This window comes from Nycticebus coucang, chromosome 21 (genome assembly GCF_027406575.1).
Source record: "Nycticebus coucang isolate mNycCou1 chromosome 21, mNycCou1.pri, whole genome shotgun sequence".
NCBI lineage: Eukaryota > Metazoa > Chordata > Mammalia > Primates > Lorisidae > Nycticebus > Nycticebus coucang.
In genome coordinates this window covers 10,840,469-10,864,755 of record NC_069800.1, presented here as the reverse complement: position 1 = coordinate 10,864,755, position 24,287 = coordinate 10,840,469, and the positions used below count along the sequence as shown (strand labels likewise).

Sequence of the window (24,287 nt, the reverse complement as noted above, 5' to 3'; positions counted from 1 at the left end):
CTAGCACACGACCTCCCAGGATGGACCAAAGCAGGCTGCCTTGGCTGTAGGATTTTTTCCATCTCTGGTTCTGGCTGGTGTTTTCCTCAGTTACACTTACACACGGGTACTTCTAGTCTTTCTTTCCATGTAGGGGCCTAAAGGATTTTGTGGGAAGTATATGTAAATCAGTATTTATTTAGTCTCCAGGGAATGGGATGGGAGAAGTCAGTCCTAGGTTTCTCACCTACTCTGCAAACATGCACAGGATCCAGCCAGGCAAGGATTGCTGGGGCCCCTCCTCTGTCTAGGGCCCTTTAGAGGCAGCAGCCCAGCTTCCAGGGCCCACAGCCTGGACACCCTGCTCTATGGACTCCTCACGAAGAGCTGCCACAGCTGATGCCTGGGCTCCCAGTTCCTCACAGCTCTTATACCTGATCCAAGACTTAGGTACCCCCAAAGTGGCCACTCAGCCCCAAGTGGCATGCTGTGGCCCAGTTTGCTTAGGTGCTGGTCTGCTGTCTAGAACCAGGAGGACTTGGAGCTATCCAGAAAGAGACTGCTGAAACCCTTCTCATGTGCACATCCCCAAGACAGCCACCAATTCAAGAAGGAGCCATTGCTACTTTTTATTGAAGCAAGTGAGAGTGAGTGTGTGCACCAAATTTGAGTCATGTGTAGGGAAGCCTCCTCTACCTGCCTCCTGGAGTGGGTGCACAGGGAGACCTGTGCAGGTGGTGGTGGTGGTGGGAGCCTCCTCTAACTGCTGCCCAGAGGTGGTGCACAGGGAGACCTGTTGGGGGAGGGAAGGGCTCCATCCCAGGACAGGACACCAGCAGGCCGTACAGGACGTGGGGAAGAGGTGATCAGCACAGCCAGACCCCTAGGCGTTCTGACAACTGTACTTTGTCATGGTCATTTTGCTCTGCCAGGGAACACTGTAGATCTCGAAAGAGCAGAGCACTTTCTGTGAAAGGAAAGAATAATTAATGAGGTTATAGCTAAGAGGGAAGATGCCTAACCACAGGGTCTCAGGGTGGTATGAGGGAGCTTGGGGCGAGATACTCGGCCCCCACCCACCCCCCAAGGAGTCCCAGGACACCCAACCCACCTGTGCAGTGACTGCATAGGCCCTACCAGGGCTCCTAGGGCACTGTGTCCGCTACCTGGCCCAAGGATGCCACCGTCCTCCTTTAGCACAGCTCTGGCAGGGCCAGAGGTAGGCGGCTCCTTCCTCCAAGCTCCCTCTACTTCTAGCTCCTGGGCCAGCACTCAGAAGGCCCAGAGAGAAGGCCCCAGCAGAGGATCTGGGGCTTGGGGAGGGTGACAAGGGGAAGCTTTCTCCAGAGCAGAGACCTTACAAAAACCAGCCAGGCCCTTGGAGAGGCTGGAGGTGGGTGAGCAGGGGCAGCTTGGAGGGCTTGGGCTGCTTACAGGCCTCTAATTACCTCTAATCTGCTCAGTGTGACTATGGCCATGGGCAGGTGGCCAAGGCTGGCACTGGACAGAGGCCTTCTCCTTCCCCAGTGCAGCAGGCAACACCCCATAACACCTTCGGTGAGCAGGGTTGTACTCTTAGCACCCCAACTCCCCAGCTATAGCCTCTTAGTCATTCAAATCAGTCATGTGCTCATACCCACCCCACACCCTCCATATGCACACAGGTGCATGTCTGTGTAAACTCATCTGTACCCTCACCAACAGGTATCTATGCATATCTCACACATGACCACACCCCCAAGATGTGCACATGGACATGTATGCACTTCCCACACTCCCTGTGCACGCAAAACTCATACACACATGCCCCTCCACACCCCCACCTGAACACATGCTCACGGGAATGCACACCTCCCCCCTGCAGTGCATCACTGCCCCTGACCCACACCAGGCACATACCCTCTTCAGATATGGCTGCTCATGGAAAGGACAGACGTCCAACTTGGGCTGGGACTTGGTACATGTGGTCCGGCCAATTTCCACTTCCAAGAAGTAGTTCATCCCAGACACGAGCTACACGTGTGCAAGAAAAGGTTCACCTGCAGCACAGCCCACCAGTGTCACACACAGGCGGTTCAGTGATAATGCGTTACTGCGTGTTCCTGAGCTGTTGCACTGTCACTCCCCCTCTCCTGGACATCAGGGGACTGTGGCCCAGGCAATCCCTTGTAACTGGCTTTCTCTGAGCAATGCACCCAAGTAGGAGAAGAAAATAAAGATGGAAGGTAGAAACTTACCCCTCTCACTGCATCCAGGAATGGCAGACACAGCTGTGGTACACAGGCTGTGGGCAGTCAGCCTGGTGGGTGGGGGTGGGGGGCAAATAAACACAGTCCCTGCACCAGAAGCACAGGGCAAGGTCTACAAGGGAAGGCTGCGTGTCTGAGCAGGATCCAGCACCTCCTGCCAATTGTGGCCCAGGGCAGGGAGTGCTGGTCATTCTAGGAAGGCTGTCTCCTGATGTCGCAGATTCAGCAACTTCTAGCCACTAGTGCACAGCCCCACAGAATCTTATTTCTTCTATTTCCCCCAGATTTGTTTCCTGATTTAACAGTAGGAAATGAGATGCTTCACACATGGAGGTTTTGCGCCAATAAGAGACTGCTCTTGGATGCTTCTGTTTAAATGTGCTTTTAGTACTGATACTTCTCAAGTGTGTAACACACCTGCGTGGCTTACATTTGGCTACAGAAGTGTCCCCTTTCCCTGCACAAGGCATCCCTTAGACACGCTATGTCAGGACTGTGGAGAAGCATGGGATAAGGGATCCTGTGACCAGGGTTCTAGATCTTGCCCCACAGAACCACGACCATAGGGCCAATGGAGGTGGCTCACAGGACCAATGATCTATAGCACCTGAGCTTCACGGCAAGTCAGACCCTCCCTCCAGTGGTGCAGGTGGACCCACCTTGCCCTGTCCAAGAGAGAGGGCAGCAGTTGAGGGCTGCAGAGGGAGAGACAGGCTGACCTGGACTTTTCAGATATTCAGGGGCAGGAGGAAGAGCTCTACACCCTGGGGTGCTGCCATACGGTGCTGTGGTGTCACTGCTGGCTGCTGTGCAGTGGCGCAGGGCAAGCTTGAGCCCAGCTGCCCTAAGACCCCTCCTGTCCGCTGACTGCCCTCTTCCTCTGCTAGTCTCACTGCACCCAGGCTGGGATTGGGTGGGGCTTAGGTGACAGCCTCTGTACCCCAGCAGGTACTGACGTGCCAGTGGCTGTGGGTGGTGTGAGGGAGCTCAGGGTTAATGGTGCTCGCCCTAGGGGCTGCTCATAGGACTGAGACTTTTAAGGGAAGCCTGACCCTTCAGGACTAGGAGCCCAAGTTCCCCGAGTGGCACCTGTTGAGGGCACTCAGAGAGGAGGACCTGTGTCCTCTGTGTGCACATTATGATCCGAATCCAACCTTGAGGGGACAACAACAGTCTCTATACCACAAAGGGCTGGATACTAGGAACAGATCAGCTGTTGCCACGTGAGGGTTTTTACAGGTTAAAGGAGACTAAGGAGACGGCTGCCATGCATGGCCTGGTAGTGTACCCACGTATAAAGGCTATCAGTGGGACAGCCAGCAAAATCTGAGTACCTCTGTGCAGAAGACAATGGTCTATATCAGTGTTGATTACTGATTTTCAAGACTGAATCGTGATTATGTGAGCGAATGCCCTTGTTTTTAGGATCTGTAAGTTGATCACCCAAGGGGCTATATATAACAAACTGATCAGTATAAGGAACTACTACCCGACTGATACTTACATGTGGTACATGTCTGGTCTATGAAAACTAGGTCAGCTTAAGGCGGTCAACTATGGCGGGTCTACTATATACAATGAAGTACTTTTTCTCAAGAGGTTCAGAAAAACAAATGCATACACAGTGCACGCACACACCAGCTATACAGGCATACAGAGAGTAAAGTGGGTTAAGTCAGTATGGCAAAATGATTCCATGAGGGAGGTGCATGACAGGTCTACAGCCATGCTTTGTACTAGTTTTACAACCGGCTCTGTAAGTCTGAAATTATGTCAGAATAAAAAGTTAAAAGAAAAAAAAGTGTTTGAAAAATTATTTAATGGCAGAGCCTGGAGGGCAGCCCGGTGAGGGGTTCTGTTTTCCCGCCCCGCGTGGGTATTCAGTTAGCAGCCTAACCCTGACCCTGGCGTCTGCAAGCAGATTTGAGGCACCAGGCGCAGATCCGGACTGCAAGGCCGGGTTTTGGCCAGGCAGGAATCAAGGCATCCCGGTGACATGCACGCCAAGGGCTGCGGGACTGAAGAGACTTGGGAAACTGTCTGGGTGACGCGCTTGGGCGCGGCCGCGAGGGGCGCCAGGTCGGGGAGCTGCAGGGCGGCAGGGACTGGGGCGCGCGCGGGGTGGCCCCTCAGACTCCGGGCCCGGGGTCGCTGCCACACGCACCTGCTTGCGGGCGCGCACCACCTGCAGCGCGCGGCTGTGGTACCTGTCGTTGCTCGCCTTGTTGTACTCGCTCACAGCAAAGTCCAGCGCGTGCTGCACATCCTCCTCGTTGACGTCGGCGTCCATGAAGCCGCCCAGCAAGCGCTGCTTCCGCGGGCCGGAGCTAGCGCTGGTCGCGGAGCTCACGGCCAGGGCCACGGCCAGCGCGGCCAGCAGGAGCAGCGCGGCTCGCGGGGAACCAGCCATGGTCAGTTCGGACGCAGAGCGTGAGACCAGAGCTGCTGAAGAAAGACTGGCAAGAGCCAATGGCCACAAGCCTCACCCCCTCCCCAGCCCAGGCGCGTCCATTTTATCTCACTCGGCCGCCCTGCCCCTTCCGGACCCCTCTGCACCTCCTCCTCCTGTCCGGCCCGGCCCCGGTGGGCCGTGTGGCCTCCGCACTCCGGACCCTCCCTCCTGCTCCCTCCCACGCCTGCGCCGGCTTCCCTTAGGTTCTCCCAGCTCGGCCAGTCGGCCTTCCTCCTACCGCCGCCCCCTCCGGTCCTCTCTAGTCCCTTTTCTTTATGGCGCTTCGGTCCCCTTGCCCCGTGTCTCTCCCCAGGCCTGTCCTTCCTTCCAAGCTTGGGTTCCCCTGGTATGGGGAAGAGTTCGATGCTCTCTGGGCTCTGAAAATATGTGACCTCCAAACTGTTTTTTTAGAAAAGAAGGAAAAAGAAGTCTTGGCCTGTGGAGGTCTTGGGAGGTCTGGAGCGCGTGTGGGGATCCTCAAAGCTGGGCGTTATTTCAGAGGCAAACTCTAGACCACGTTCTGATCTGGGGAACTATTTTGCCAGACGTAGCGGAATTAACTTTTATTTTTAAAGGTTTAAAAGGTTCCTTTTTCACAACTCAATGTTATTCGTTAAACAAACCTTTTGATAGCCAGCTTGCTGGAGCTGAGGGTAAGACCTGCCTTGGTGCGGCAGTAGGGACAGAGGAACCAGCTAGTGAGAGGGGGCGCGGGAGGCTCCAGTGGCCAGACGGGCCGGACAACTGCAGAGTGAAACACCTCCAGGTTGCCAGGTCAGGGAGGCCCTGGTGTCTCCCGCCTTGGCCTCTGTCTCCCTCCCTGGCACTTGAGGCTAAACTGGGAACCACCCTATTTCCCAGACCTAGTCAATTTCATGTAAGTTTCCTAGGCCTGGGAACAGGCAGGGATTGTATCCATTTATTTGTTAGGCTATATATACCCCTGGACAAAGGGGGAGCGGGGGCTGAGTTTTCTGACCAGAGTTTTTCCCTCTGCCAGAAGTTCTGGTGCTTTCTCTGTATTCTTTTCTGTAAAATAAATCCTGTCTTTACCACTGATCTGTGGTTGGCAGATTCATTCTTGGCAACCTGAGACCAAGGACCTACTGAAGAAGAAATTCGGGTATCACTTTCACCACTGGTGACCAATCCAGGCAGTCTAGGCCTGCAGATGGAGTCTGGGGTCAGTCAGTTATGGATGGGACATTGCAAAGCAATTTTTAATTTTTCAGTAGCCATGTTAAAAAGAAAAGAAAGAAACTGACGAAAGTCATTTTGATCATGTTTTTATTTCACCTAATACATCCAAAAAATTACTTCAACATGGGAGCAATTATTAACGAGATAATTTACATTCTTTTGGGTGCTGCACAATGTATTTGGAATTGTGTGTGTATTTTTTACACTTAGAGCGTGTGTCAGTTTGGAGCGGCTCAATTTCAAGTGCCCAGAGCGACATGTGGCTGGTGGCTGTGGTTTTGCACAGCCCAGCATTAAGGTGGGTAGGGGAGTGATGGGGGGAGTATTTAATTAAGATCAGGGAGTTATAGATGATCTGTTGGAAGTGACACAGGAGGGACAGAGGGAGATGGTGCCACTGGACACTGATCAGGGAGGTAGTCCCAACTAGACTAGGCAGACTGGACTCCAGACAGACGGGGCTCCTTTGCACAGCCAGTGCAAAGGCCCTGAAGAGGGGCTGGACATGCCTCTTCTGGGAGGGAGGGGCGTATCCTGGAACCTCACAGGGCACTGTGGGTGGGGGCTGGGCGGGAAGGGTACAGGGAGACCCCCAGCAGGCAGAGGAGGGGCAGTGAGTGGAGCCCACAGCCCAAGGATGAGACACAGGCTGGTCTTGCTTCTCCTGTGCACGGATTGGGAAACTCACCTGATCTTTAAAAAAATAATCACCTTTAATGAGGTAATTCATATACAATAAAATGTCTCATTTTATGTGCCCAGAGGAGTTGTAGGAAACACACACACCAGTGTTAACACTACATTCAAGATCTAGAGTATGTGTACTGCCCCTGCAGGTGACCCTTATGCCCCCCGAGCCCGGGCAACCCACCCATCCCACCCTGGAGACTCTCCTTTTTGCCTGTTCCTGTATTTGCTGTGAGTGGAATCGTGTGAGGTGAGCACAAATGTGTCTGGCCTTCTTTGCTCAGCGTGGCTTTGAGCTTCCATCTAGTGTTTTCATTAACCTGATTGTTAGTTCTTTCTCCCATATTGAGAAGACCTGGTAAGCTGGGTACCCTGTGGGCTAACAAGGCTCTGAGCTCAGGATGATGGGGCTTTGGGTTTCAAAGTAGCCCTGGGAGTGGAGAGGGTGAGGGGTGTTCTGAGCAGAGAGCTGGCTCCCTCTGTTCCTTCAACCTGACCTCCATTCCTGAAGATGACCCTGTGGCAGTGACCTTGTGGTGAAGATGGCAGGCTAGGCAGAAACAGTGGGGCCTTGAAGGGCAGCCAGAAGGTCCCCCTTGGGAGTGGTGACAGTGATGGCCAGGCAGTGCAAGCACAGCCCTGTTGTGACTGTGGAGTAGGGAATGAGAGAGGCTGGTCAGTGGAATCCGGCAGGTGGGAACCCCGTCATTGATGAGTGCCCATGTTCAGTGTTAGGAGAGGGGACCCTAAGGCCCGAGGCCCATGTACCATCCATCCCCACTGGGAGTCCGGGGCACTACTAGGTATACTAGATGTCCCAGGGATGGCCTCTGCTCCCCCTGAGGGAGCAGAGTCTCCATGCAGGGTGGTACATGGTGCTTTCCTAGTTAGACAGGAAAGAGAGTGAGGGCCATGGAGCAGGGTGATGGAGGGCAGCCCCAGGCCAGATGGAGGGAGTGCGTTCCCCAGCGTGGCCCCACCACCTTTGGCTGCTGGGGCTCTGGTCCTAGGAGGGAGTGCTGTGCAGAGGGCAAGCTGAAATGCAAGGAGCCCTCCAGTCTTTTGGCCTTAAGAAGAAGGTTCAGGTCACCCAACTAGCTGGGAGTGGCTGGGTGGGAGTGAGTGTGCTAGGAGGGGTGGCTGGCATGCTGACACATGCTGCTACAGGTTATGAACCTGCCTGTGGTGGTGCATGCTGCAGGAAGGGTCCACTATTTTGATATAGTGACATCTTCAATCCCAGCTGAATCGACATCAATGCAGGGCACTCCCAGGGGCCACCACAACCACACCCACTATAGTATGATAGGAAGTAGTGGTCATGGTAGAGTGGACTCTGCTGCAGCTGTTAGGGTGACCTTGGACCAGGGTTTTATTTCTCCGCCTGGACACATCTGGAGAGTTGGCTGCTTTGTACATGGTAGTGTCAGGGTCAGAACCGGCAAAGTCAAGCACCCATCAGCAATGACATCTACACAGGGTCTGAAATGGAAGAGCTGCCTGTAGCCTGATTCCTGTAGCCCACAGCTTCAAGGACAAGCTGGCAGGGACCCAGAGAGAAATTACTGACACAGGACAGAACCTGGGACCTTCAGCACCCCAGAGGACCCTGCTGCCTAAGAGGGGAGCATATCTCTCTTCTGGTAGGTGAAGACAGGGAAACTGTGTTCTTGTGGCCGTGTGTGACTGCTGGTCTCACAAGGTAAAACAGTGAGAAATTAGGTGAGGGAGTCACAGAATTTCTCTAATTAATAAATAAGAGGTAATAAGTTAATACTACACAATACTGTAATAAATAAATGGCCAAACACATAAAACCTCACGTAAAGTTGTAAATGGTCAGATCAAGTTGCTCACAAGTTAAGATTCTGAACATTCAGGTTTTGAGCAGTTAACACTTACGGTGTCTATGGTCACACCTTAGACTGAACAAGTGTTGGGATTTGGTGGCATCTCAAAAGGGAAAGATGAGGGTCCCTCCCTTTATGGAGTACCTGTAGTTCCCCAATGTGGGAAGCTCCGCAGTCCCTCACGCACTCCCATACCTTCTCCCTTCTCCTGGCCCCCCACCACAGAACATGGGGTTGCTTTTAAATCACATGAGAACGTTGGTAAAGCATTGGGGCTCTGATAGGGATTGAAGCTATGTCACCATGAAACTGATTCTTGCGGGGAAACCTGCTGGTCCCTGCACAGGATATGGTGAGAGAGTAGAGATCAATTGCTTTGCACCTCACAAAGACAAAGATTATCATTTTGGAAGTTTCTACCAAGGGTCCATCATGTAAAGAGCCCTCACTGGTCTGTATTACAAGTTACCATTTATTTTCACAAGCCCTCTAGTTAGCAGAGCAGAGCCACTGACTGAAGAACAACTGCTGAGTGGAGGAGGCAGGGAGAGACCCCAGGGACATAGGTGGGCACAGTCGGGTGCTTCTCCTGTCTCCTTCTACCTCGGCCTGCAGAAGCTCTGGCCACCAGCAAGCAGGGGGCTCTGAGTAGGGTTGAGCAATGCCCCTGGAATCTCTGGGTGGTCAGACTTTCCTTTCCAAATCCACATTCTCGTCACTGCTATTATTTCCCTGTCAGTGTTCGTGCAAACTTAAATTTCAGTTCCTTGGCAGAGACTGGGAGAGTGAGTCTTGTTCTTGCCTGGGATCAGGCTAAACTGACTCACCGAATGCCAGAGCTAGCACAGAGGCCCTCCCACACAGCCCTGTCCGAGCTCCTTTCAGGCCCAGAGCAGCTGGATCTAGTGGCAAACAGTCTCCTTGCTGAACCTCGGTCATGCTGCTCTGAGCCTTTTATTGCAATGGGCCACAGCCTCAGCCCCATCTCACCCTTGCCAACTGCTGGGTTGCTGGTTTTCAGGACAGAATTCTGCTTAGTCAGTGTAGCCAGAGTCCTCCCACCCTTGATAGCAGACCACCCTCACCCTCTGGTCAAGCAGACCACCCTCACCAAGTCTGGTCAAGACTCCCTACCTTCGAAGTCCATGTCCCCCTACTGCCTTTAGCAAGAGTTCTGGCAGGTCAGTTTAGCCAGCACCCCTTGCCTGTGCTGTTTTCTTTGTAATCTTCCATCCACAAACCCCACCCTGTTCCTTGGCTATAAATCCCTTCATGCCCCTGATGGATTTGGGACTGAGCTTTGTCTCTTTCCTCTCGACATTACGTGGACCCCTATTGAGATGGTCTGGAATCAAGTCTTCCTTACTGTTTCAACAAGTGTCAGAATAACATTTCTTTAACAGTAGGAGCCAGCCAGGCCCATCCTCCACCCTCCCCAAATTCTGCCTGGAACAAGTTGACAGTCCTGTTGCCAAGAAGGAATCAGGGGCCTGGGAGATTCAGAGGTACCCTTTTCCCGACAGCTTATTATAACAAATTTCAAACAGTGAAGTTAGAAGAATTTTATAGCAAACTCCTGTCTATCCATCACCTTGGTTCTACATTAATGCTACACTAACTTTCTCACCTGCCAGCACTTATCTGTCCCTCTCTATCCATCTTCAGTCCATCCTTTTTGATGAATTTTAAAGTAAGTTGAGGACACCAGTATACTCCAGCCCTAAACACATAAGCATACTTATTAGTGACTAGAGCTCAATATTTATTTATACCTTTTCACTTGTTGTAAAATTTATCCATGGTGAAATACATAAATCTTAAGTGCACATTCACCGAATTTTAACTAAGGTACATCCCTTTCTGTAAGTAATTCACACCCATTGAGTACAGACCAGACCATAACCCCAGAAAGTCTTCTGTCCCCACTTTCTAGTCAGTGTGGGGGCTCACCTTGGAGGCAGCCACTGCCCCGTGCTAGTCATTGTAAAGGAGTTCTACCCATGTTGAAGTGTGTGCGAATGGAATCCCACGGTCTGCAGACATTTATTCTGGCTTGTTTTTACTCAGCATGGTGTTTTTGAGATTTACTTATCAAAGTTAAGTTGTGTATTTATTAATTAGTCTTTGATTGCCAAGACGAGCCTCCATATAAAGACTCTGTGATGTCTCAGGCCCTGGATTTCTGGTGCATTTGCTGTAACAGGGAGGGCAGGTTTTAATGACTCAGGATGTTTGCTGTTGTTTCTCCTTTCTTCTTTTTAACCTTGACCAACTTCCTCCCTGTCCTGCCTATTCCCCCTCATTAGTCTTTCTCTCTCTCCCAAGGTCCATTTTACTTTTTACTTTAAGCAAAATCTAGTAAGGCTAAAACAGTACCACCATGAATGGAGAATATCTGATTTTATAGAAGAGATTGCTTTTTCCAGATCCTCTCCATATGTGAAAATAAAAATTCTTGTTTTTTAAAAATCAAATTAGTACCTGTCCATTATAAGAAAAAAAAGAAAATTAAAAAATGTATATAAAGAAAACAAGTTATTCTGGCTCGAGTCAGCTGTGTGTCTGTGTGTGATGCCTGAACACACCACACAGATGCGTTTCCCCCAGGCTGAGATCGTGTGAGGGTCATAATTTCATGTAGCCTTTTTTATAGCTTTTATTTTAAAACTATCATTATGTCATGAACAAAATCATGTTAAATAGTTGTTGAAAGCTGTGTTTTATTTTTTATTCTGGGTATTCCATAGTTTAATTTTTTTCTCCAATGTTAGATTTTTAGGCTTTTTCTAGTGCTTTTTCCCCTAGAAGGGCTAATACTGTGAAACACACTATTTATTGTGGTACAGAATCTTGGTGCGTATTTTAGATTGTTTTCTTCCTAGAATAGAAATTTTGGGGTCAGAGGTTACAAAGACTTTTTTTAAGTATCTTGATAACAGGTTGGACAATAGTCCATCAGACTGCATGCCAGACTTGGGCACATGTGAGTGGTGGAAAGAAGTCCTGGGGTCTGAAGAGAAAGACATGTAAGCAAGTATTTCAGTGCAGCCAAGCCCAGGTCACCACAGAAGGCTGAAAGGTACAGAGGCCGGTACTGCAGCTTCAGCCTGGGGGCCCCAGGGTGCTTCTCCTGGTACTTCTAAAGCTAAAGTTCTTTAGACAGAGTAGGATGACTGATTCACTCGGGTTTTTTTTTCCTTTCTTTCTTTTTTTATTAAGTCAAATACACATAGATCATGAATAAATTTATGCATATGTGGGTTGCAATGTGTTAATTTTTTAATACAATCTCACATGCTTACATCAAACCAATCAACATAGCTTTCGCCTCATTTACTTGATGATTGTGTTAAGACATTTATGTTCTACACTTGACAGATTTGACTTGTACCCTTGTAATATTCTCCATAGGTGTGTGCCCACCTTTTACCCTCTCTTTATCAACCCTCTCCCCTTCCCACTCCATTTCTCTCCTTCATCCTGGGCTATAGTTGTGATCTATCTTTCATAACAAAGTGTGAGTAAATATAAGTAGGTTTCACAGAAGTACTGAGTACATTGGATACTTTTCCCTCCATTCTTGAGATACTTTCTCAGGAGAATATATTCCAGGTCCCTCCATGTAAACATAAAAGAGGTAAAGGCTCCATCTTTTTTAAGACTGCATAGTATTCCATGGTGTACATATACCACAATTTATTAATCCATTCATGGGTCGATGGGCACTTGGGCTTCTTCCATGACTTGACTATTACAAATTGAGCTGCAGTGAATAATCTGGTGCAAATATTTGAAAAAGAATCACTTTTGCAAAGTGATTTTTGGTCTCTTGGATATAGTCCTAGTTGAGGAATTGCAGGATCCAATGGCAGGTCAATTTTTAGATCCCTGAGTGTTCTCCAAACTTCTTTCCAAAAGGAACGTATTAGTTTGTATTCCCACCAGCAGCAGAGAAGTGTTCCCTTTTCTCCACATCCATGCCAACATCTGTAGTTTTGGGATTTTGTTATGTAGGCTACTCTTACTGGAGTTAGATGGTATCTCAAAGTGGTTTTGATTTGCATTTCTCTGACGGTTAAAGATGACGAGCATTTTTTCATGTGTCTGTAGACCATGCGCCTGTCTTCTTCAGAGAAGCTTCTATTCAGGTCTCTTGTCCATAGTGAAATGGGATCACTTGTTCTTTTCTTATTAATAAGTTTGAGTTCTCTGTGGATTCTGGTTATCAGACCTTTGTCGGAAACGTAACCTGCAAATATCCTCTCCCATTCTGAGGGCAGTCTACTTGCTTTACTTACTGTGTTCTTGGCAGTGCAGAGCTTTTTAGTTTGATCAGATGCCAGTATTTCATTTTACATGGAAACAGAAAAATCCTCGAATAGCCAAGACATTACTCAGAAATAAAAACAAATCAGGTGGAATCATGCCATCAGACTTCAGACCATACTATAAATCTATAGTGATCAAAACAGCATGGTATTGGCACAAAAATAGAGAGGTAGATGTATGGAACAGAATTGAGAACGAAGGGATGAATCCAGACACTTATCGTCATTTGATCTTTGATAAGCCTATCAAAAACTTAAATTGGGGGAAAGACTCCCTATTTAACAAATGGTGCTGGGTGAATTGCCTGGTGACTTGTAGAAGACTGAAACTGGACCTACACCTTTCGCCATTAACAAAAATTGACTCTCACTGGATAAAAGACTTAAACCTAAGACATGAAACCATAAAGATTCTTGGAAAGAGTGCAGGAGAAACTCTTGAAGAAATTGGCCTGGGAGAAAACTTTATGAGGAGGACTCCCAGGACAATTGAAGCAATACCAAAAATGTTTCACTTGTTAATTCCAAGACATTTGGAGTTTCCCTTCTCTTTGCTCTCCCAGCTTTGAATATTTTCCATGACCTAGTCCAGGAGAGGCTTATCAAGGTTTGTCCTCCTTGGCACTCCCAGTGTGCAGGCCTCTCCCCCTACCCACACCACCCATGTGCACTCCCACTCTGGGGTCACACTCGGTCTTGAGACTTTAACATCAGTGCTGTACCACAACTTCCTCATGGATGCTTCCAGCGAGAAGCCCTCCTGAACCTCCAAGTCCATCCGACTGCCTCCCTATTGACAGTAATGCCCAGGCTCCCTGCATACTGGGCCTGCTCCTCTGCCTCTTCTTCCCAGCTTCCCCATCTCCCATAAGGACCACTGCCACTTTCGGGTTGCTCAGGTCAAAACTTGGAGTTCTCCTTCATCCAGTGTCTCTGCTTCCACTTCCTCTCTCTCAGGGAATCCTGCCCTCTACACTTCCAAAACCCAACTAGAATCTGCTCACAGCCTCCATCCTGCTGTCCTGCTGTCCCCTGGATAGCTGCAGCTGCCCCAGCAGCCTGAGCTCAGCTCTGTGGCCCAGGGCTCCTTTAACAACCCAGTTGAATCCAGCTGTACTTCTGCTCGGGACCCTGTGTTGGGGGGTGGGGTGGGCTCTCGCACACTGTAATGAGGTGAGTGCATTTGTAGTTTATTGAATGTTAATTAGCTTAAGTTTAAAGAGCCCCTCAGAACCTCTGGCTGTGCTCAACTGTGGCAGTGTAAGGGTTCTCATTTCATTCACAGTAAACGCCAAAGACCTGGGCAGTGGCTTCACAAAGCCGTGGGCGATCTGCCTGCTGCACTCTGACCTCCTCTCTCACTGTCTTCCTGCTCCAGAAGGGGCCAAGCACACACCTGCCTAGGACCTTTGCATTAGGAGATCTGGATCTCCATTCCCACCTCTCCCAAATCTCTTGCCTCACTATTTAAAATGCTAATAGTGAAGTGGGAGGGTCACTTGAGCTCAGGAGTTCAAGACCAGACTGAGCAAGAGTGGACCCTGTCTCTACTAATAATGAAAAAACTGAGGCAAGAGGATCACTTGAGCCTAGGAGTTTGAGGTTGCTGTGAGCTACGATGCCACAGCACTCTACCCACAGTGGTTAAGTGAGACTCTATGTCTCAAAAAAAAAATGCTAATAGATGCCCCTTTCCCACCTTCCCATCCTCCTTCCCTGATTTATCTTCCCCCTGTTGTACCTTCAGATTTGTGTATTTTTCTTATTTTCTGTCTCTACGCACTAAAATGCAAGCTTGACATTTTTGTCTACATATTTTGTTCACTGCTATTCCCAGTGCTTGGTCTATAACAAATGCCAATATTTTTGGAATGGATGAACGAACTGTGTTAGTGCACTTCAGATTAAGATCATTTTGTTTGTGTTTGAGAAAATGATGTCAACCTTTCCTCCCATTATAGCTGATGTCTTATGAAATTAATTTCCTTCAGTAAAAGAGGGAAGAGAGTCCCCAAGGGACATGAGAAAAAAAGAAGTAAAATGGAAAACAATAATACATTTTAGCATTTGCTGTTAATGTGTCACATGTCATGGAAATAAAATCTGTTGGGGGGCTAACACAGTCACACACAAACCCTTTTCCCTCTCCCTCCTTCTTCTCTCCTCCTAAGACAAAGACACAAAGTATCTGACTAGCCCACCTCCTGAGAAAGTCATCAAAAGACTTGACAGGCAACCTGCGAAATATGCCCATCCCCACGGCCCCATATAAAAGTAGTCTCTGGCTGGTTCCTACCCTGCCCCCGCAGACACCATCTTCATACTGCCCAGGTGGGTTACCCTCCTCTTTCAATAAAGCAGACCCAAACTTCTCTCCTGCTGCGGCTTCATCTCTGGGTGCAATTGTTTGCAACTTTCAAAATCTATGCAGAGAGTCAGAGCTTATGTGACTGAGGGCCACAGTGTTCTGGGCAGGTCAGAGTCTGCAGGCACTTGTTTAGAAATAGTTGGTAGTTAAAGTGCCAGCAATTAAGAGAGGCAATTCCACTCTTCTCCAATTCTTACCTTCCTCCACTGAAACTGGTTTTCTGAACCTGAGCAATGTCCCTGGAGGAAGCTGCTTCTCCTTGAGCTGCTTTTACACAGCCCAAAGTTGAAGGTCGGAAGGCTGCAGGCAAGTGACACCCAGGAAAGAGGTGACAGGAATAAAGAAATGTCCCAGTGGGAATGGCACTAACAATTTCCAAGGTTGGGCAGGTAATCTTTGATTTATGTCTAATTTATCCAAGAAGAAGGATTTTTTTGCAAAGAAGAATGGGTGTTAGCCTGAATCCTCTCCCAGCCTATGACTCTCTGACTGTGGACGTCAGTAAGCAGGGCCCAGGCGTCAGCATGACCCCTGTACCATAGATGGAGGGGCTGTGTCCACCTGCCAGGGTGTAAGGCACTTGCTGCAGTTCTTAGGGTGGAGAAGAAACAAATGGAAAAGGGCTATTTTGAAAGGTACAGATGTGGGTACAGCATTACAGCGTTGAAAAGTTTTATTTGGGGTATAATTTTAATGGCAAAAGACCCAACTCTGTGAGATAATTTAAAGAGGCTTATTCAGAGCTGCGTATGTGTGAGCCATACCCAAAAAGCCTTGAGCAAGTGGTCTCGCTGTAGTTTCATTATAGTTTGGTTTTACACATTTTAGGGAGACAACAATTACATGTAAATTCACAAATCAATTTGGGCCAAAAAGGCAGGATATCTTGAAGGGGTCATTACAGGTTGTAGATAGGTTTAATGATTCTTTGGTTTGTAATTAGTTAAAGAAATGAACCTTTGTCTAAAAGCTTACAATGCTTTAAGAAATCTGTTAATCACAGTCAAGGCCCCTGAACTGTGCCAGGACTTAAGTGATCTGCTAAGTACATTGATGACCTGCAGGTGTGGTTTAAGCTTTGCCTGGTACAGTCTTAGGCCCAAGTTACAGAAGACTACTCCTAGAAGGGAGAGGCAATGTAAGGTATGTCTAACCACCCCCTCAGGGCCAACAACTCAGCTTTAGGGTATTTATGGGGTCTTCTTGGCCAAGAGGGGTCCATTCAGTCAACAGACTAGTTCATTTAGTTCACAGGAGGCTGAATGCATCAGACTTATGTGGGATGTCCAGTATATGAATCAGGTTAGCTTGTGGGAGTGAAATAAAAACAAAATAAGGAAAAAAAGATTTTATTTTACTTTTATTCTTTTATTTTTCTTCTAAGCTTTTCTTGCTTCACATAGATCTGAGTTTCTAATCTATATTGTTTTCCTTCTTCTTGAAAAAGAAAATCCAGAGTGACTCATGAGCATGTTTGGAGGTGCTGTGTGTCAGGTGACTGTGGTGTGACACTTGGTAATAGAAGCTGAGGACCAATTTCTTCAGGGTGGAAAAGACAAATGGGTTTGATCCCTAAATTGCTGGTGTGTTAATTGCAGGGACAGGATTCTGAGACAGCAGGCGGGGTGATAGGGGTCCCCTGGCCTGTGCTCAATGTCCTTCATTACTGAGACTGAAGGAAAGAATGGGGTAGCTGAATGTTTGAGACTTTGTATTTTGAATGATTTTAAATTTATAGACAAGTTACAAGAATAGATGGTTGGGGAGAAAAGATTAAAGATGGCGGCCAAGTAACAGCTTCCCTGCAACTGGGAACAGCGAGCCTGAGGAGACAAGACTCTAGGCATCTCTGGCCGGTGGGATCTGCCTATAATCATCCCTTTGAGGATAAAGGGAGCCAGCAAGGGACTTCTGGACCCCAATAGGAGGACAAAAACAGTGGAAAACTTGCAGGTGGTTGTGTGTGTTTGATTGACCTAATCACACCAGCAACCATAAGCACAAGCAGCAGTGAGACTGCAAACCTGAAAGGCCTTACCTGTGAACTGTTTTGGTGTTCTTGGACTTGGCACTCAGTTGAATTGCCTTGGGGAGAGCTTGAGAAGGAGTGTGGAGAACTTTGGGCATTGTCTGGGTCCCCAGACTGAGCCACTGAGCTGGGCTCAGAAAGCCATTGTGAAAGAACTGCCCTGGCAAGCTCCGCCCTCAGGGTCTCAGAGCAAGGATTGGGCGGGTCAAAGTAACCTACTGACTGAGCAGCCTAAAGGTGGGGACTGAGTTGCCGTACAGCCTTAATCCATAGGGGCAGAGTGAGACGGTTTGGGCACACTAGAGCCTTGGGCTGTTGCCCTGGGTAGAGTGCTGTGACGTCAAAGCTCATAGCAACCTCAAACTCCTGGGTTTGGTGCCGCCCAGACCTCCATAAGAGCTGTGCAGCGACCTCCGACCGGTGACCTGCACCCACCGGGCCTCCGCATTCCCTGACCAGGAACTGCGGGAGCCACGCAACCCTGCGTCCTCCCTCCTGTGTCCTCCCAGCTTCCACACTAGCCCATTCATCTGGACAGGGACTCTGGTAGCTGCGTGCCCTTTGGAGCCCTCCCTGCCTCTGCACAGAGCTCTTCTCCTGGCCAGAGACTGCTGGAGCCTTGGGCTCTCTGTGCCAAAGTCACTGGGCACCTGGCACTCCCAGAACCGTGCGCACCACCCCCAGCCCTGTTGCTGGATCCGGGTGTGTCACACGCTGGAGGTGCTTCCACAACCAGAACTCCCTAGCTAGAGCAGCCCCAGAGGAACTACACAGGGTCACTCCCTACAAAGATCCAGCAACAATAGAGTGATCCCACTGGGGTCTAATCTTGGAGAGAAACCTCTCCAACTCTGAGGACAGCCACAGGCAATGGTGAAAAACAATCATGAGGTGAAATCAACAGAAAAACTCTGGCAATATGAATAATCAGAGTAGATCAACTCCCCCAAGGATCAATGGGGCAGAAACAGCACAAGACCACATGCACAAACAAATAGCTGAGATGTCAGAAATTGAATTCAGGATCTGGACAGCAAATAAGATCGAATTAGAATTCCAAAAGTTATCTCAAGAATTCAATGGATTCAAAGATCAAATGACCAAAGATTTTGACCCATTGAGACAAGTAGTTGCATCCCTCAAAGATCTGAGAAACACAGTAGAATCCCTTAGTAACAGAATGGAGCAAGCAGAAGAAAGGATTTCTGACATTGAAGACAAAGCTTTTGAATGCTCCCAAACCCTCAAAGAAGAAGAGAATTGGAGAGCAAAAACAGACCACTCTCTCAGAGAGCTCTCGGATAATTTGAAGAAAACCAGTATTCGTCTTATAGGGATCCCAGAAAGTGACGAAGTGGCTTCACAAGGCACAGAGTCTCTTCTCCATGCGATTATGAAGGAGAACTTTCCAGATATGCCAAGAGATTCCAAAATTCAGATAGCAGACAGTTTCAGAACTCCAGCATGACACAACCCAAATAAGACATCCCCCAGACACATCATAATCAATTGCACTAAAGTTTATATGAAGGAGAAAATTCTGAAAGCTTCCAGATGAAAGAAAACCATTACCTACAAGGGGAAGAATATCAGAATAACTGCAGATCTCTCTGCTGAAACCTTTCAAGCTAGAAGAGGATGGTCATCGACTTTTAATCTCCTAAAACAAAATAACTTTCAACCCAGGATCCTGTACCCAGCTAAACTGAGCTTCATTTATGACGGAGAAATTAAATACTTCAATGACATTCACATGTTGAAGAAATTTGCCACAAATTTGCCAGAAATTTGCCAGAAATTTGTCTGGACTTAACAGACGTCTAATTAAGGATAAACCGGCTCTCCAGGACATTCTTAGACCTATCCTCCATAAAGACCAGTGTAATTCTCCACCACAAAAGTAAACCCACCCAAAAAATTTTTGATCAAATTCCAACTTCCACAATCGCAAAATGATCAAAAATGTCCACCGGTGTCTCGAAAGGCTTATCAATACTCTCAATTAATGTGAATGGTTTAAATTGTCCTCTAAAGAGGCATAGGTTGGCGGACTGATGCAAAAACTGAAGCCATATATCTGCTGCATACAAGAATGACATCTTACATTAAAAGACAGATATAGACTCAAGGTGAAGGGATGGTCATCTATATTCCAGGCAAATGGAAAGCAGAAAAAAGCAGGCATTGCAATCCTGTTCGCAGATGCAATAGGCTTTAAACCAACCAAAATAATTAAGGATAAGGATGGACACTTCATATTTGTTAAAGGTAATACTCAATATGATGAGATCTCAATTATTAATATTTATGCACCCAACCACAGCGCACCTCAATTTATAAGAGAAACTCTAACAGACATGAGCAACTCGATTTCCTCCACTTCCATAGTAGTTGGAGATTTTAACACCCCTTTAGCAGTAATGGATAGATCCTCCAAAAAGAAGCTAAGCAAAGAAATTTTAGATTTAAACTCAACCATTCAATGTCTGGACTTAACAGACGTCTACAGAACATTTCATCCCAACAGAACTGAATACACATTCTTCTCATCAGCCCACGGAACATACTCCAAAATCAACCACATCCTAGGCCACAAATCTAACTTCAGCAAATTTAAAAAAATAGAAATTATTCCTTGCATCTTCTCAGACCATCATGGAATAAAAGTTGAACTAAATAACAACAGGAACCTGCATACCCATACAAAAACATGGAAGCTAAACAACCTGTGCTGAAGGATACATGGGTTATAGACAAGATTAAGAAGGAAGTCACCATATTTTTGGAACAAAACAGCAATCAAGACATGAATTACCAGAACCTCTGAGATATTGCAAAGGCAGTCCTAAGAGAGAAATTTATAGCATTGCAAGCCTTCCTCAAGAAAATGGAAAGAGAAGAAGTCAATAACCTAATGGAACATCTCAAGCAACTGGAGAAAGAAGAACACTTCAACCCCAAACGCAGCAGAAGAAAAGAAATAACCAAAATCAGAGCAGAATGAAATGAAATTGAAAACAAAAGAATTATACAACAGATCAATAAATCCAAAAGCTGGTTTCTTGAAAAGATCAATAAAATAGATAAACCTTTTGCCAACCTAACCAGGAAAAAAAGAGTAAAATCTCTAATTTCATAGATCAGAAATGGTAATGATGAAATAACAACAGACCCCTCAGAAATTCAAAAAATCCTTAATGAATACTACAAGAAACTCTACTCTCACAAATATGAAAATCTGAAAGAAATCGACCAATACCTGGAAGTACGCCACCTACCAAGACTTAGCCAGACGAAGTGGAAATGTTGAACAGGCCTATATCAAGTTCTGAAATAGCATCAACTATACAAAATCTCCCTAAAAAGAAAAGCCCAGGATGGCTTTACATCAGAATTCTACCAAACATTTAAAGAACTAGTACCTATACTACTAACCCTCTTCTAAAATATAGAAAAAGAAGGAATATTACCCAGTACATTCTACGAAGCAAACATCACCTTGATCCCCAAACCCGGGAAAGACTCAATAAGAAAAGAAAATTATAGACCAATATCACTAATGAATATAGATGCTAAAATACTCAATAAGATCCTAACAAACAGAATCCAACAACACATCAAAAAAATTATACACCATGACAAAGTCAGATTTATCCCAGGGTCTCAAGGCTGGTTCAATATATGTAAATCTATAAATGTAATTCAGCACATAAACAACCTTAAAAATAAAGACCATATGATTCTTTCAATTGATGCAGAAAAAGCTTTTGATAATATCCAGCATCCCTTCATGATCACAGCACTTAAGAATATTGGTATAGAAGGGACATTTCTTAAACTAATAGAGGCCATCTACAGCACACCCACAGCCAATATCGTATTGAATGGAGTTAAATTGAAATCATTTCCACTTAGATCAGGAACCAGGCAAGGTTGCCCATTGTCTCCATTGCTCTTTAACATTGTAATGGAAGTTTTAGCCATTGCAATTAGGGAAGAAAAGGTGATCAAGGGTATCCACATAGGGTCAGAAGAGATCAAACTTTCACTCTTCACAGATGATATGATTGTATATCTGGAAAACACTAGGGATTCTACTACAAAACTTTCAGAAGTGATCAAGGAATATAGCAATGTCTCAGGCTACAAAATCAACACCCATAAATCTGTAGCCTTTATATATACCAACAATAACCAAGCCGAACAAACAGTCAAGGACTCTATTCTTTCCCAGTAATGCCAAAGAAGATGAAATATTTAGGAGTATACCTAACAAAGGACGTGAAAGATCTCTACAAAGAGAACTATGAAACTCTAAGAAAAGAAATAGCCGAAGATGTTAACAGATGGAAAAACATACCATGCTCATGGCTGGGAAGAATCAACATTTTTAAAATGTCCATACTGCCCAAAGCAATATATAATTTTAATGCAATTCCTATTAAAGCTCCATTGTCATACTTTAAAGATCTTGAAAAAATAATACTTTGTTTTATATGGAATCAGAAAAAACCTCGAATAGCCAAAACATTACTGAGCAATAAAAACAAAGCAGGAGGAATCACGCTACCAGACCTGAGACTATACTATAAATCCATAGTGATCAAAACAGCATGGTACTGGCACAAAGGCAGAGAAGTAGATGTCTGGAACAGAATAGAGAACCAAGAGATGGATCCAGCTACTTACCATTATTTGATCTTTGACAAGCAAATTAAAAACATTCAGTGGGGAAAAGATTCCCTATTTAACAAATGGTGCTGGGTAAACTGACTGGCAACCTGTAGAAGACTGAAACTGGACCCACACCTTTCACCATTAACTAAGATAGACTCTCACTGGATAAAAGATTTAAACTTAAGACATGATACTATAAAAATACTTGAAGAAAGTGCAGGGAAAACTCTTGAAGGAATCGGCCTGGGTGAATATTTTATGAGAGGGACTCCCCAGGCAATTGAAGCAGTATCAAAAATACACTACTGGGACCTCATCAAACTAAAAAGCTTCTGGACAGCCAAGAACATAGTGAGTAAAGGAAGCAGACAGCCCTCAGAATGGGAGAAAATATTTGCAGGTTATACCTCCGATAAAGGTTAATAACCAGAATCCACAGAGAACTCAAATTTATTAGCAAGAAAAGAACACGCGACCCCATTTCAGGGTGGGCAAGGGACTTAAAGAGAAACTTCTCTAAAGAAGACTGACACAAAATCTACAAACACATGAAAAAAAGCTCATCATCCTTAATCATCAAAGAAATGCAAATCAAAACTGCTCTGAGATATCACCTAACTCCAGTAAGAGTAGTCCACATAACAAAATCCCAAAACCAGAAATGTTGGCGTGGATGTGGAGGAAAGGGCACACTTCTACACTGTTGGTGGGAATGCCCACTAATACGTTCCTTCTGGAAGGATGTTTGGAGAATACTTAGAGACCTGAAAATAGACCTGCCATTCGATCCTATAATTCCTTTGCTAGGTCTATACCCAGAAGAGCAAAAGTCACAATATAACAAAGACATCTGTACCAGAGTATTTATTGCAACCCAATTCATAATTGCTAAGTCATGGAAGAAGCCCAAGTGTCCATCGACCCACGAATGGACTAGCAAATTGTGGTACATGTATACCATGTAATACTGTGCAGCCTTAAAGAAAGATGGAGACTTTACCTCTTTCATGTTTACATGGATGGAGCTGGAACATATTCTTCTTAGCAAAGTATCTCAGGAATGGAAGAAAAAGTATCCAATGTACTCAGCCCTACTATGAAGCTAAATTATAGCTTTCACATGAAGACTATAACCAACTATAGCACAAGACTATGGGGAAAGGGCCAAGGAAGGGGAAGGGAGGTGGGAGGTTTTGGTGGAGGGAGGGTAATGGGTGGGGCCACACCTACAGTGCATCTTAGAATGGGTACAGGCAATTGCACTAATGTACACAGCTATGATTTAACAATAAAAAAAAAAGAATAGATGGTTGGTTTTATGTGTCATCTTGGGTAGGCTATATTCCTCAGTTATTCAGTCAAATACTGATGTAAGTGCTCTTTGAAGGTGTTTTTCAGATGTGATTAAAGTTAACCACCAAGTAACTTTAGGAAGAGAGGTCTCCTAGGTGGTCTGGGTGGGCTTGATACAACTAGTCTTAATTCTATTGAGTTTCCTAGAAGAAGAAGGAATTGTGATTGCGGGAAGCGGCTTAACCAAGGTGGGGGATTCCTGAAGTGGGGAGCAGGGATAGGTGGAGTCAGAGATTCTTGGATTAGTGGACAGGAATGTGGAGATGGGTATGGCAGGCTCCAGGGGAAACTGAGAACAAAGAATGGAGGTGAGAGCTCTCCTTCTCAGTTCACCTTGCTGCATTTTTCTCCTGGTCAGGCTCTCTGGGGAAGGCCATTTTCCTCACCAGGTTCACTTTTCAAGGCTTTCAAGGTGCCCAGAACTTCCATGAAGAGATTTGAAATTTTTCTCTATTTCCATGCTAGGGGTCCCCTCAGAGGGGTCCGTGTCCACCTGGTGTTACCGTGTTCTCCAGTGGTTTTTCCCAGTGGTTTTGAGGGAGGATACTCAAGAAGGGTGAGGTCTAGGAGAACAGATCTTCTCAAGGAGACCATAAAGATACACCTGCAGGGTCCTCTCCATGGTGACTCAGCTCTTGGGAATTTGTAAGTTTAACTTACTGGAACTTGGAAATTTCCACTTCTGTGAAATCCTGTAGTTCTGTGGGAGCTGGAATAGCATCTCCTACCTGATTCAAACTGGCCAATGAGAAAGGTACCTGTGGGTTGAACTTTCTGACTGGAAATAAAAAGTGAAAGACCAGGCCAGTCAGGGAGCATGGCCATTTGGAATTTTTCTATGCCGTAAGTTCCCAACTGGTGAATAAAGCCCTTCCTCTTACAAACATGGTTTTTGGGTGCTCTTTCTCTCTGTTGGGCCTCATCTTCCTGCAACAGTTTCAGTGCGTTATGTTACACGCTTCTCCAGGCTCTCACAGCACATCTAGTGCAGCAGCTGGCAGCTGGCTGTGTGGTGAGCTATGCCTCTGGCTCAGCACAGAGCCCTGGATGCTGGACTTCAAGGGAGGTGCTGGTTTTTCCTAGCCACAATATTTTGTTCACTTCCTTTTTTCTGT

General features: G+C 46.5%; 1 protein-coding gene across 1 annotated transcript; it reads right to left on the bottom strand.

Annotated features, from left to right (window-relative positions):
* Positions 1–594: 594 nt before the first annotated feature.
* On the bottom strand, positions 595–4,770 carry CST3 (cystatin C). The gene is made up of 3 exons (XM_053574711.1): positions 4,393–4,770; positions 1,879–1,992; positions 595–946 (listed from the first exon to the last, which is right to left on the bottom strand). The coding sequence occupies exons 1-3, from the start codon at positions 4,636–4,638 to the stop codon at positions 863–865; spliced, it is 444 nt and encodes a 147-aa protein (XP_053430686.1). The 5' UTR covers positions 4,639–4,770; the 3' UTR covers positions 595–862.
* Between the last annotated feature and the right edge of the window lie 19,517 nt (positions 4,771–24,287).

Coding starts and splice junctions, on each gene's coding strand:
- CST3 (XM_053574711.1), bottom strand. CDS start 4,638: ATGGCTGGTTCCCCGCGAGCCGCGCTGCTCCTGCTGGCCGCGCTGGCC. Junction 1,993..4,392: donor TGGTGCGCGCCCGCAAGCAG/GTGCGTGTGGCA, acceptor GCACACGTGTAG/CTCGTGTCTGGGATGAACTA. Junction 947..1,878: donor AGCAGCCATATCTGAAGAGG/GTATGTGCCTGG, acceptor TTCCTTTCACAG/AAAGTGCTCTGCTCTTTCGA.